General features: G+C 41.6%; 1 protein-coding gene across 1 annotated transcript in view; it reads right to left on the reverse strand.

Moving 5' to 3' along the window:
• afap1l1a (actin filament associated protein 1-like 1a) overlaps positions 1 to 15,128 on the reverse strand; it is a 216,360-nt gene that overhangs the window by 26,575 nt on the left and 174,657 nt on the right. Inside the window, exons 12-14 of the mRNA XM_060837094.1 lie at positions 14,416 to 14,627; positions 12,621 to 12,766; positions 12,089 to 12,170 (exon numbers count right to left, since the gene is read on the reverse strand). Of these exons, the coding sequence (XP_060693077.1) occupies positions 12,089 to 12,170; positions 12,621 to 12,766; positions 14,416 to 14,627 (440 nt within the window). The remainder of the gene's footprint in view (positions 1 to 12,088; positions 12,171 to 12,620; positions 12,767 to 14,415; positions 14,628 to 15,128) is intronic.

Below are 15,128 nucleotides of genomic sequence, written 5' to 3' on the forward strand. Positions count from 1 at the left end.
AAAAATGAGAAAGTCATGAAAATGGAAAATGAAAATCCAGAGACAGTATATTCCTGTTCGGGTGAAAGGAAAGGCTGGTAGGTGTAAGGAATGCTGTAATGACTAGAGAAATTGAGGTTTTGCTTAAGAAAAAGAAGGAAGCATATTTCAGGTATAGACAGGAGGGATCAGGTGAATCCTTAGCGTATAAAGGCAGTAGGAGTATACTTAAGAGGGAAATCAGGAGGGCAAAGCGGGGACATGAGAAAGCTTTGGCAAATAGGGTTAAGGAGAATCCAAAGGAATTTTATAAATACCTTAAGGACAAAAAGGGTAACGAGGGGGAGAATAGGGCCCCTCAAAGATCAGCAAGGCAGCCTCTGTGTGGAGCCGCAGAAGACGGGGGAGAAACTAAACAAGTATTTTGTATCAGCGTTTACTGTGGAGATGGACATAGAAGATACAGAATGTGGGGAAATAGATGGTGACATCTTCAAAAATATCCATATTACAGAAGTGATGCTGGATGTCTTGAAATGTATGAAAGTGGATAAATCCCCAGGACCTGATCAGGAGTACCCTAGAACTCTGTGGAAAGTTAGGGAAGTGATTGCTGGGCCCCTTGCTGAGATATTTGTATCATCGATAGTCACAGGTGAGGTGCTGGAAGACTGGAGGTTGGTTAACGTGGTGCCAATATTTAAGAAAGGTGGTAAGGAAAAGCCAGGGAACCATACACTGGTGAACCTGACATCGGTGGTGGGCAAGTTGTTGGGGGGAATCCTGAGGGACAGGATTTACATGTAATTGGAAAGGCAAGGATTGATCAGGGATAGTCAGCATGGCTTTGTGCATGGGAAATCAGGTCTCATGAACTTGATTGAGTTTTTTGAAGAACTCACAAAGAGGATTGATGAGCGCAGAGCTGTTGACTATATGGACTTCAGTAAGGTGTTCGTTAAGGTCCCTCATGGGAGACTGAATTAGCAAGGTTAGATATCATGGAATACAGGGAGAACTAACCATTTGGATACAAAACTGGCTCGAAGGTAGAAGACAGAGGGTGGTGATGGAAGGTTGCTTTTCAGGCTGGAGGCCTGTGACAAATGGTGTGCCACAAGGATTGGTGCTGGGTCCACTGCTTTTTGTCATTTATATAAATGATTTGGATGTGAACATAGGAGCTTTACTTCGTAAGTTTGCAGATGACAACAAAATTGGAGGTGTAGTGGACAGCGAAGAAGGTTACCTCAGATTACAATGTGATTTTGATTAGAAGAGCCAATGGGCTGAAGATTGGCAGATGGAGTTTAATTTAGATAAATGTAAGATGTTGTGTTTTGGAAAAGCAAATCAGAGCAGGACTTATACACTTAATAGTAAGGTCCTGGGGAGGGTTGCTGAACAAAGAACCTTGGGAGTGTAGCTTCATAGTTCCTTGAAAGTAAAGTCACAGGTATAGAGGATAGTGAAGAAGGTGTTTGGTATGCTTTGCTTTATTGGTCAGGAGCATTGAGTATTGGAGTCGGGAGGTCATATTGAAGCAGTACAGGACATTGGTTAGGCCACTTTCAGAATATTGCATGCAATTCTGATCTCCTTCCTGTTAGAAGGATGTTATGAAACTTGAAAGTTTATGGAAAAGATTTCCAAGAATGTTGCCAGGGTTAGAGAATTTGAGCTACAGGGAGAGTCTGGGGCTGTTTTCCCTGGAGTGTTAGAGGCTGAGGGATGACCTTATAGAAGTTTATAAGATCATGAGATGCATCGATAGGATAAATGGGGTGAGGAGAGGTTGGGTTGGGGGGTGGAGTCCAGAACTAGAGAGCATAGGTCTAGTGTGACAGGGGAAAGATATAAAAGTTACTTAAGTGGCAAACTTTTCACACAGAGGGTGATGCGTGTATGAAATAAGGAGCTTGTTCAAGGAACAGCTACTGTGGATCCTTGAAAAGTATATACCCGTCAGGAAGGGAGGATGTGCTTCAGCGAAGGAGCTGCGGCTTACTAAAGAAGTTGAATCTCTTGCCAAGAGGAAGAAGAAGGCTTATGTAAGGATGAGATGTGAAGGCTCAATTAGGGCACTTGAGAGTTACACGTTAGCCAGGAAGAACCTAAAGAGAGAGTTAATAAGAGCCAGGAGGGGTCATGGGAAATCTTTGGCACGTCTGATCAAGAAACACGTATGGAGTCAGATATTACGAGGGGGCATGGCTTTAAATTAAGGAGTGGTAGATATAGGACAGACGTTAGGGGTAGATTCTTTACTCAGCGAGTCGTGAGTTCATGGAATGCCCTGCCAGTAACAGTGTTGGACTCTCCCTCTTTATGGGCATTTAAATGGGCATTGAATAGGCACATGGAGGATAGTGGACTAGCGTAGGTTAGGTGGGCTTGGATCGGCGCAACATCGAGGGCCGAAGGGCCTGTACTGTGCTGTATTTTTCTATGTTCTATGTAAACACCTTAAAGCTTTCTATAGGTATTTCAGGAATAAAAGAATGACGAGAGCAAGATTAGAGCCAGTCAAGGACAATAGTGGGAAGTTGTATGTGGAGCCTGAGGAGATAGAAGAAGCATGAAATGAATATTTTTTATCAGTATTCACGTTGGAAAATGACAATGTTGTTGAGGAGAATATGGAGATACAGGCTATTAGACTAGACGAGATTGAGGTTCATAAGGAGGAGGTCTTAGCAATTCTGTAAAGTGTGAAAATAGATAAATCCCCTGAGCCGAATGGGATTTATTCTAGGATTCTCTGGGAAGCCAGGGAGGAGATTGCAGAAACTTTGGCTTTGATCTTTATGCCATCATTTCTACAGGAATGGTACCAGAAGACTGGAGAATAGCAAAGGTCGTTCCCTTGTTCAAGGAGGGGCGTCGGGACAATCCTGGTAATTATAGACCAGTAAACCTTACTTCAGTTGTGTGTAAAGTGTTGGAAAGGATTATAAGAGATAGGATTTATAATCATCTAGAAAGCAATAAGTTGCTTAGGGATAGTTAACACAGTTTTGTGGAGGGCAGTTTGTGCCTCACAAACTTTATTGAGTTCTTTGAGATAGTGACCAAACAGGTGGATAAGGTTAAAGCAGTTGATGTGATGTATATGGATTTCAGTAAGGCATTGATAAGGTTCCCCATGGTAGACTATTGCACAAAATATGGAGGCATGGGATTGACGGTGATTTAACGGTTTGAATCAGACATTAGTGAGCTGAAAGAAGGCAGAGGGTGATGGTTGATAGGAAATGTTCATCCTGCAGTTACTAGTGGTGTACCGCAAGGATCTGTTTTGAGTCCACAGCTGTTTGTCATTTTTATAAATGACCTGGATGAAGGTATAGAAGGATGGGTTAGTAAATTTGCAGATGACACTAACACTGATGGAGTTGTGGACAATGCGGAAGGATGTTGCAGCTTACAGAGTGACATAGATAAGCTGCAGAGCTGGGCTGAGAGGTGGCAAATGGAGTTTAATGCGGAAAAATGTGAGGTGATTCACTTTGGAAGGAGTAAGAGGAATGTAGAGTACTGGGCTAATGGTAAGATTCTTGGTGGTGTGGATGAGCAGAGAGACCTTGGTGTGAGAAAAATATAGATTTCAGTTCATGGGACAGTAGCATCAGGACTGGGGGAAAATGGAATTTGTGGTGTTGAAATGGTCTACTCCTGAACCATGCTGGGACTGGTTTTCCTGTGATTTTTGTAAGTAAAACCACAGAGAGAGTTTTAAATAGATCCCTGAATGTTGCCATCCAGGTTGATAGGGTTGTTAAAAAGGCATACGGTGTGTTAACTTTTATTGGTAGAGGGATTGAGGTTTGGAGCCGTGAGGCCATGTTGCAGCTATACAAAACTCTGGTCGCCGCATTATAGGCAGGACATGGAAGCATTGGAAAGGGTGCAGAGGAGATTTACCAGAATTTGCCTTTTATGGAGGGAAGGTCTCATGAGGAAAGGCTGAGGGACTGGAGGCTGTTTTTGTTAGAGAGAAGAAGTTTGAGAGGTGACTTAATTGAAACATACAAGATGATCAAAGGATTAGATAGGGTGGACAATAAGAGCCTTTTTCCTTGGATGGTGATGGTTAGCATGAGGGCACTTGGCTTTAAATTGAGGGGTGATAGATATAGAACAGATGTCAGAGGTAGTTCCTTTACTCAGAGAGTAGTAAGAGTGTGGAATTCCCTGCCTGCAACAATAGTAGACTTGTAAACTTTCTGGGCATTTAAACGGTCATTGGCTAAACATATGGATCATCTTGGAATAGTGTAGGTTAGACGGGCTTCAGATTGGTTTCACAGGTCAGCACAACATCAAAGGCTGTACTGTGCTGTAATGTTCTATGTTCAATGTACTCTGGTTGGAGTTGTCTGTTTAAAGGAGGAACTAGACAATGTAAATACAATGTTGGTTAAGACTAGCAAAATACTCGTGTTAGATCATGATACTGTGAGGAAGATAAATAATAATCCATGATGTGAATAAATTAAAACCAGATAAAAATGGTAACTTTTAAGCTGTCAAACAGGAATGCAACTGACCTTGTAGTCATACTGTTACACATCAGTGTGCTATTAGGAGGTCAGTCGTAATAGTTATTTTTGAAAGGCTACATTTTATAATAACTACTTACCTGGAAACTCAAGACAAAAAAAAATCCAGCTCAATTACTACTTTCACTCAACTGGAAGCAATGTGACTTCAGTGCAATGAAGCACACAGAAGAAATAATTAAAATAATAAACTGCATCTTCTAGGGATGTAAAGGTCAGTTGTGAATGAAAGTTGTGCCATTTACAAATATGCAAACCATTCAATTTCACCTCGCCTTAAAAATAAAATGTGGTTTTGTGACTAATCTCTTGGGACTAACTTAATATCATGACAGTGGATAAATATTTCAAAGAAGGCATTTGAGTGGGAGCAGCGGCTGAGTAAAAGCGAACCCGGGAGACTACAGCTAAGGTAAGACAGTTTGTTTTAAAATTACTTACCTGTAGCGGGCAGCTGTGTTTTTTTCTCTCTCTTCACAGAAAGAGCGGGAGCAGCAGGGGAAATGACGGCGAGCAGAGGGGCAGCCGGGAAGGAAAACAGTGAGTATACAACTCAGGAAGGCGGCTAAACCCGAGATTCTACACCTGTAGTATCTCCCACCCACCCTCCTCCTCCAACCTCCTTAACTACACTTTTTTTAAGGTAAGGATTTTCTAATTCTTTACCAGTGACTGGTTAAAAATTTACTTTGTTTTTGTGAGTGTATATATATTAATTCATTTTTAGGGGAAGACTATAGCAGAGAGGTATTAGAAAGTATTCTAACTCCAACTAGTACAAAGTAACTAAGTAATTAATTAACTAAGCAGAGATGGCTGGGCAGGTGATGTGCTGTAGCTGTATGTTGTGGGAGCTGGCTGATCCCATTGTGAATGGCAGTGACCACATCTGCAGCAAGTGTTGGTTGCTGGAAGAACTCCGGATCAGCGTTGATGATCTGGAATCTGAGCTTCAAACACTGCGGCACATCCGGGAGGGGGAGAGTTACCTGGACGCTTTGTTTCAGGAGGCAGTCACACCTGGCAGATTAAGTAATTCACATTCAGCTAGTGATCAGGCACATCAGAGTGTGACTGTGAGGCAGGTAGGGGGAACCTGTGTTCAGGAGTGGAGGAGCCTCAGCCCTTGACCTTGTCCAACAGGTACGAGATTCTTGCTCCCTGTTCGGATGAGGAAAAGGGCTCTGGACAGGATGAGCCAACTGACCAAGGCACCATGGTGCAGAAAGCCATTCAAGAGGGGGAGCTAATAGACAAGTAGTAGTTATAGGGGATTCTATAATTAGGGGGACAGATAGTATCCTTTGCAAGCGGATCGGGAGTCTCGCATGGTGTGTTGCCTGCCCGGTGCCAGGGTGCGGGACATCTCCGACCGGCTTGAAAGGATATTGGAGCGGGAGGGGGAGGAACCAGTTGTTGTGGTCCACGTTGGTACTAACAACATAGGCAAGACTAGGGTGGAGGATCGGTTTGGGGATTATGAAGCACTAGGAAGGAAATTGAAGCACAGGCCCTCAAGGGTCATAAGCTCCGGATTACTGCCCAAGCCACGTGCCAACTGGCATATGGACAAGAAAATTAGGCAAGTAAACACGTGGCTAAGGGATTGGTGTGGGAAAGAGGGATTCCACTTCATGGGGCGTTGGCAGCAGTTTTGGAACAGGGGGGATCTGTACCGTTGGGATGTGTGGGCAGCACAGTGGCACAGTGGGCGGCATGGTGGCTCGCGTGGGCGGTACGGTGGCACAGTGGTTAGCACTGCTGTCTCACAGCGCCTGAAACCCGGGTTCAATTCCCGACTCAGGTGACTGACTGTGTGGAGTTTGCACGTTCTCCCCGTGTCTGCGTGGGTTTCCTCCAGGTGCTCCGGTTTCCTCCCACAGCCCAAAGATGTGCGGGTCAGGTGAATTGGCCATGCTAAATTGCCCGTAGTGTTAGGTAAGGGGTAAATGTAGGGGTATGGGTGGGTTGCGCTTCGGCGGGTCGGTGTGGACTTGTTGGGCCGAAGGGCCTGTTTCCACACTGTAAGTAATCTAATCTAATCTAAAGGTCTCCAACTGAACCGATCAGGTACCAATGTTCTAGCGAAGAGGATAAATAGGGTGGTCAGTAGGACTTTAAACTTCTGAGTTGGGGGGGGAAGGGAAAGGGAAAGCGACAGGGAGTATGGCGTTAAATGGAAAGATAAGCAGCAGGATAGCATGTGTCCAGGTGGATTTAAAATTGAGGCAGACTGGGAATGCAGAAAAAAAGCAAGGATAACTTAGGACATCATATGACTTCCAAAATCTCTAATGATAAGAAAGTTAGCATTAAGGCACTTTACCTGAATGCTCGTAGCATTCATAGCTAAGCAGATGAACGAATGGCACAGATCATAGTGAATGATTATGATGTGGTAGGCATCACAGAGACTTGGTTACAGGGGGGTCAGGACTGGCAGTTAAACCTCCAAGGATTTTTAACTTATTGAAAAGACAGGGAAGTCGGCAGAGGGGGTGGGGTTGCCTTGTTAGTTAAGAACAAAATTAAATCTATGTCACTGAATGACATAGCGTCAGATGATGTGGAGTCTGTGTGGGTGGAATTGAGAAACCACAAAGGCAAAAAAACCATAATTGGAGTTGTGTACAGACTTCCTAACAGTGGTCAGGACCAGGGACGCAACATGTACCGGGAAATAGAGAAGGCATGTCAGAAAGGCAGGGTCACATTGATGATGGGAGACTTCAATATGCAGGTGTACTGGGTAAATAATGTTGCTAGTGGATCCAAAGAAAGGGAATTCATGGAATGCTTACAGGATGGCTTTTTGGAACAGCTTGTCATGGAGCCCACAAGGAGCAGGCTATTCTGGACCTAGGGCTTTGCAATGAACCAGACTCTATAAAAGATCTTTAAGTAAGGGAACCCTTAGGAAGTAGCAATCATAATATGGTAGATTTCAGTCTGGAGTTTGAAAGAGAGAAGGCAAAATTGGATGTAATGGTGTTACAGTTAAATAAAGGTAATTATGAGGGCATGAGAGAAGAACTGACAAAAATAGACTGGAAGCAGAGACTAGCAGGGAAGACAGTACAGCAAAAATGGCAGGAGTTTGTGGGTATAATTGAGGACACTGTACAGAGGTTCATCCCCAAGAAAAGAAAGATTATCCGGGGAGGGATTAGACAACCATAGCTGACAAAGGAAGTCAGGAAATGTATTAAAGAAAAAGAGAGATCCTATAAAGTGGCCAAGAACAGTGGGAAATCAGAAGATTGGGAATGCTACAAAAACAAACAGAGGATAACAAAGAGAGTAATAAAGGAGAGGATCAAATATGAAGGTAGGCTAGCCAGTAATATTAGCAATGATAGTAAAAGTTTCTTTCAATACATAAGAAACAAACGACCGGCAAAAGTAGACATTGGGCCACTTCAAACTGATGCAGGAAACCTAGTGATGGGAGATAAGGAAATAGCAGGAGAACTTAACAAGTACTTTGCGTCAGTTTTCACAGTGGAAGACATGAGTAATATCCCAACAATTAAAGGGAGTCAGGGGGCTGAGTTGAGTATGGTTGCCATTACAAAAGAGATAGTGCTAGAAAAGTTAAAAAGTCTTAAAATTGATGAATCTCCTGGCCCTGATGGGATACACCCTAGAGTTCTGAGAGAGGTGGCTGAGGAAATAGCGGAGGCATTGGTTGAGATCTTTCAAGAGTCACTGGAGTCAGGGAAGGTCCCGGATGATTGGAAGATAGCTGTTGTAACCCCCTTGTTCAAGAAAGGATCAAGACAAAAGATGGAAAATTATAGGTCAATTAGCCTAACCTCGGTTGTTGGTAAAATTCTAGAATCCATCATTAAGGATGAGGTTTCTAAATTCTTAGAAGAGCAGAGTCTGATTAGAACAAGTCAACATGGATTTAGTAAGGGGAGGTCATGCCTGACAAACCTGTTGGAATTTTTTGAAGAGGTGACAAGTAGGTTAGACCAGGGAAATCCAGTGGATGTGGTCTATCTAGACTTCCAAAAGGCCTTTGATAAGGTGCCACACAGGAGGCTGCTGAGCAAGGTGAGGTCCCATGGTGTTCGAGGTGAGCTACTGGGATGGATTGAGGATTGACAGAAGGCAGAGAGATTGACAGAAGGCAGAGAGTTGGGATAAAAGGTTCTTTTTCGGAATGGCAGCCGGTGACGAACGGTGTCCCGCAGGGTTCAGTGTTGGGGCCACAGCTGTTCGCATTATATATTAATGATTTGGATGAAGGGACAGGGGGCATTCTAGCGAAGTTTGCAATGATATGAAGTTAGGTGGACAGGCAGGTAGTACTGAGGAAGTGGGGAGGCTACAGAAGGATCTAGACAGTTTGGAAGAGTGGTCCAAGAAATGGCTGATGGAATTCAACGTGAGCAAATGCGAGGTCTTGCACTTTGGCAAAAAGAATAAAAGCATAGACTACTTTCTAAATGGTGAGAAAATTCGTAAAGCCAAAGTACAAAAAGATCTGGGAGTGCTAGTCGAGGATTCTATGAAGGTAAACATGCAGGTTGAGTCCGTGATTAAGAAAGCGAATGCAATGTTGTCACTTATCTCAAGAGGGTTGGAATATAAAAGCAATGATGTGCTACTGAGACTTTATAAAGCTCTGGTTAGGCCCCATTTGGAGTACTGTGTCCAGTTTTGGTCCCCACACCTCAGGAAGGACATACTGGCACTGGAACGGGTCCAGCGGAGATTCACACGGATGATCCCTGGAATGGTAAGTCTAACATATGAGGAACGGCTGAGGATCCTGGGATTGTATTCATTGGAGTTCAGAGATTAAGGGGAGACTTAATAGAGACGTACAAGATAATACATGGCTTGGAAAGGGTGGACGCTAGGAAATTGTTTCCGTTAGGCGAGGAGACTAGGACCCGTGGACACAGCCTTAGAATTAGAGGGGGTCAATTCAGAACAGAAATGTGGAGACATTTCTTCAGCCAGAGAATGGTGGGACTGTGGAATTCATTGTCACAGGGTGCAGTGGAGGCCGGGACGCTAAATGTCTTCAAGGCAGAGATTGATAGATTCTTGTTGTCTCGAGGAATTAAGGGCTACGGGGAGAACGCTGGTAAGTGGAGTTGAAATGCCCAGCCATGATTGAATGGCGGAGTGGACTCGATGGGCTGAATGGCCTTACTTCCACTCCTATGTCTTATGGTCTTATGAAAAGGTGAATATCACAAGTCAATATTGATACCTTAAAAGGAGGGACAGGTATCATTATGAAGCAATGACAGAGATGTTGAACAAGGAAGTTGAGCATCTTCACAGTGGAAGGCACAAATTACATTCTAGATATTCACTAAAGGATTAATAAAATTGATAAATATAAAGCAACAACCATCAGCAGAGAAAAAGTGTATTATTTCCTTAATTGTCTCCAAAAGTTGACAAAATCCCTATGATCTGATACCATAGGATTCTAAAAGAGATAATTTGGAAGTAATGCATGTACATGTCTTTTGCTTCAGTTCTACCTGTTGATTTACATATATCCAAACTTGATTCTTCACCTTCACCAATGCCCCCCTCTCCCTTTCTTTATTTTAAAACTCTCTCTGTGGTTCTATTTATGAAGATCACAGGAAAACCAGTCCCAGCATCGTTCAGGAGTAGACCATTTCAACACTACAAATTCCACTTTCCCCAGTCCTGATGCCAGTGTCCCGTGAACTGAAATCTATTTTTCTCACACCAGTCCTCCAGCCATGCACTAACTCTTTGAATCACCCTATGCCAGTCTGCATTTGGCTGAACTAAAAGTCAATTTCTTGAGTTTGAGAAGTCATTTACTGGAGTGAATGTTCTGAGTACATTTTTGTAGTAAAGCTCGTGTGCCTACAATGCAAGTAGACAATGTTTTGGTCTCATTGATGAAGGAACAGCATTTGCTGTTCACATTACTGACAGCAGCCCTGAAATATTTCACATGCTTCAATTTACAGACTTGCGGCAATCCAGAACCTGAGCCAATCCACCCAATGTTAGCTTAGAATCATGCAAGTCAAAAGCATGGTTCTTTATCAAAACAGACTGAAAAAAACATGTCATTAAGAGACAGAACAGTTAAATCATGAAGCAGCAGGAACTCTAAAATTGATTTAAATCATGAACAAAATGTGAAATAGGGACTGTGAATTGTACTTGAGATTAAGGGCGTCGGGGGGGTGGAGGCGGGGGTAGGTGGGATGGAGGGACAGGGAAGAGTAGTTACAAAAATAGGTGTTGTTTAACTTCCAATACAATACTCAACTTTTCAGGGCCAAATAGGTTGATGAACAATAACAACAATTTATATAATTAAAATCTTTCTTCTGAATGCATTAACTCTAACATTTTCAGTACTCTTGAGAGTAGTCTTGATGGCTTGTGCTTCCAGTTAAGCCTGCTGACACAATTTCAACACTGATTTGTTTTAGGGGGGTGGGGGTGTAGGGGGAGCCACAACAGTATGCCCTAAGAGTTTTTTTTGCAGTTAACTGTAAGGGTGGATGTTTAAAGTTTCTGGCTGATTCATCTTGTGCTGTTAGCCTCATTATTATCACTGTCTTCAGAACATTTCTCACCATGCTGCATTTTGGAAAAGCAAATCAGAGCAGGACTTATACACTTCATGGTGAGGTCCTGGGGAGTGTTGCTGAACAAAGAGTCCTTGGAGTGCAGGTTCATAGTTCCTTGAAAGTAGCATTGCAGGCAGATAGGATACTGAAGAAGGTGTTTGGTACGCTTTCCTTTATTGGTTAGAGCATCGAGTAGAGGAGTTGGGAGGTCATGTTGCGGCTGTTTGGGACATAGATTAGGCCACTTTTGGAATATTGCGTGGAATTCTGGTCTCCTTCCTACAGGAAGGATGTTGTGGAACTTGATTTGGAGGTGCTGGTGTTTGACTGGGGTGTACATAGTTAAAAATCACACAACAGCAAGTTATAGTCCAACAGGTTTATTTGGAAGCATCTGAAAGCTAGTGCTTCTAAATAAACCTGTTGGACTGCAACCTGGTGTTGTGTGACTTTTAACATTGTGAAACTTGAAAGGGTTCAGAAAAGATTTACGAGGATGTTGCCAAGTGTTGGAGGATCTCAGCTATAGGGAGAGGGTGAATAGGCTGGGGCTGTTTTCCCTGGAGCGTTGAAGGCTGAGGGGTGACCTTATAGATGTTTATAAAATCATGAGGGTCATGGATAAGACAAATAGACAAGGTCTTTTTCCTGGAGTGGGGGAGTCCAGAACTAGAGGGCATAGGTTTAGGGTAAAAGGGAAAGATATAAAAGGGGCCTAAAGGACAACATTTTCACACAGAGTGGTGCCAGAGGAAGTGGTGGAGGCTGGTACAATTACAGCATTTAAAAGGCTTCTGGATGGGTATATGATAGGAGGGGTTTCGAGGGATATGGGTCAAGTGCTGGCATATGGGACTAGTTAAGGTTAGGATAACTGGTTGGTATGGACGAGTTTGACTGAAAGGTTGGTTTCTATGTTGTACATCTCTATGGCTCTATAATTGGCTACCTTACCTGGACTTTCTCATACGGGACATCATCATATGTTCTGGAATCATATAGATAAAGTGCTGAGTTATTTGAGGAGGATGCCCACCTAGGTATTGAAACAGAATAAGTTAATCCTAAACATGGCCACATTTTACAGGCAGAAACAACAGCATATCCACTAACTTTATCATCCAGAGATTAGGGAGGGGGAGATTTCTGCTTCTATCTACTGTCTAGTTAACCCTAATGAAAATGCATCACAATATTATGTGAACAAAGAACTATTAGCTTATATGAGCCATCATATTAGAATGATTCACTCACGATCTCTATCAAAATCCACACAAGACGACAGCCTATGGCTAGTTTGAAAGTAGTAGTAAAAATGTTAATTAAAATTGGACAGCTTCCTCCCCACATATTGTACTGTTTCAATTCTAAATACTAATTGCAGTGTAAGGATTTGATCTTTTAATAAACAAATGATTATAAATTACAAGCCAAAAAAATGGTTAATTTGAAACTTCACCTTCACAATAATGAATAAAGTTCTCACCAGAAGGAATGTCTAACAGCATCCATTATGTTTGCTATTGTTTCCACATCCACGTAATCATAATGCAAAGCCTCTGGTTTTGTGTTGGAGCCTGTCTCAGCAAGTAGAAGTCCCAGCCACCTCCCCATCTCCTCAGAAGAGCTTGTCTGCAAGTGAGGCACAAGACAGCATTATGAATGATGCTCTAGAAATCATTATGCTGAACATATTTATCAACAAGGAAGTCATTTCAAAACATTATCAGAACACGCTTTGAATTTTTAAAATTGATTTACAAACATATCTGATGTATATTATTTTAATTCTAACATTAATTTCTATAGTATGTTATTATAGAAAGACTAGGCCAATTGTATTCCTTTATTGCTGGCATGCTGTACTGAAATGTTTATAATGCGGTCTCAGACATTAATTGAATTAAATAAATAAAGGCTGTGCTTTGAATTAATTTTGCTACAAAAGTGTTGAGGATTGCCACAAAAATGACAACCGATGCTTGAGCTTCATATTCAACTCCAACTTTTTATAATGTGTCTTGTTTTATACACAAGAAATCTATCTATCTGGCTGTCATTGTGTTGTAATACGTGCTCAAAAATGACCTTTGATTATTTGCCCAAAGCTTTTATAAGATCCATTTAGCATGTTGTGATTTACTGTTTTTGTTTCAATAATTTTCTATGTTCCTCTATTCCTGAAGACACTAATTTCTCAGGTAAGATACTTCACACAAATGGGCATTGTTCAAATGTGAACTTTGATGCATATAACAGAAGGCTATCCATATGAACCATAACAATCAAACCCAGGCTCTCTACTAACTTGCATTCATTTCTGATTTACTTTCTCTGTGAAATGTTCAAGACAGAAAATCTATCAATTAAATCTGGCCTTATAGAAGTCCTCGATATTCTGAAGGTTTTGATAGGATTGATGTTGAAAAGATGTTTTTATTTGGAGGCAGGTCCTAGACAAAAATTTTAATAGGCACTATCAAATTCAATAAGGAACTCTGCAGAAACCTTATATTAAATTCTGAGAATGATAAGAATGGTTTAAGCAAATAGCATGGATGTACTTAGGGAATGTTAGGCAAGTACATGAGAGAAAGGAACAGAGGCGTTTTCAAAGATGTGAGGATATTTGTGCAAACATCAGTACATGGCATACAGGGCTCTGCTGATGCAGTCGTGGTGTCCCTACCTCTGTGCCAGGTGAAATGGATTCAATCCCACCTGCCCAGAAGTGTCCTAACATGTCTGAAGGTTGACAAAAAGCAGCAAAATGGCAAATGCCTTTCAGGCTGAAAGACCCATTTCAGTGTTGTAAAACACAATCCAGCCCTAACTCTATGTAGACCTGGTCCTTTTCTATCTATTGTTCACATGGATACACTTCCAGCAATCAGGAGCAGATACTCCGCTGTAATTTACTTGGTGCTAACAGTAAATGTAGAACTGCCATTAGTGCCCTGATTAAACTTATGCGAAGTAGAGTTGATGATTAAAGCCAGGACCATGTTGGTCTGTTCTCATCACAACATTGTACAAGTCCCTGTGCTCACAGCAGGTATCTATAGAATGATCCTCCATACCATCTAAGGGAATCAAAGACATTCATAAAGCTTTGAATGCAGTTTGATACTAGTCTGAAAAAAAGTAAAATACTCAGGAATAAGCTGGAGAGATTAAGTATCTTCTTTAATTTCATATTTAACTTAGTTTGTTCTTTAATAAAAAGTAATCATTATCCAATTATTTAATATCAATGTCTAATTCATTGTAAACAACTGTACCTCCAACACACAAATGTCATGTCCCTTTCGAAGAATCCGAAAAGCAAAGGGATGTTTTGGTCCAAAGCCTGGTATCACCTCACACCCCTGCAGCAGAATGGAGTTAATGTGTGTCCTTAGATCTGTCCTGTCTTTGTGGAAGTACAGTGTATTGCCCACTAGTCGACACCAACGTTCTCTCCAGTAGTTGTTAACCATTACATTCAAGTAACCTGGAATAGAGTTAAAGGCATAAGGCATGACGTAGACTGGTATAGGTATTTATATATAACTGTTATGATCCAAGATAATGTTACTATTGGACAAATCAGATTCCAGACCTGGTATGATAGATCATACTGTATTTGTTTTTATTGAAACAAAGTGGTCTACCGCTGAACCATAAAGACAAAAATGCTGTAGATTTTGCTTCAACAATAAAACAGAAGTTTAGTACAAAGGAAATGAAGATAAAATAGAATAATCCAAACTATCTACTTATAATCTGAAATTAAAGACTTTCCAACACATGTAAGATTAAAATCCAATTGGTAGTAAAACACTTCATTATAAATTGAAAAGAAGCAAAATAGCTTTTGCATATCACCCAAAACACAACTTTTGTACAGTTCTCAAAATACCACTCATATAATACATCAGAGTAAGTTTTAACACTTAAGTAGGTTTTAAGTCACTTGTGACTTAACTCTCTCAAGTCTTTCTCGCTCAGCAAA

The sequence above is a fragment of the Hemiscyllium ocellatum genome, chromosome 16 (genome assembly GCF_020745735.1).
Source record: "Hemiscyllium ocellatum isolate sHemOce1 chromosome 16, sHemOce1.pat.X.cur, whole genome shotgun sequence".
NCBI classification, from domain to species: Eukaryota; Metazoa; Chordata; class Chondrichthyes; order Orectolobiformes; family Hemiscylliidae; genus Hemiscyllium; species Hemiscyllium ocellatum.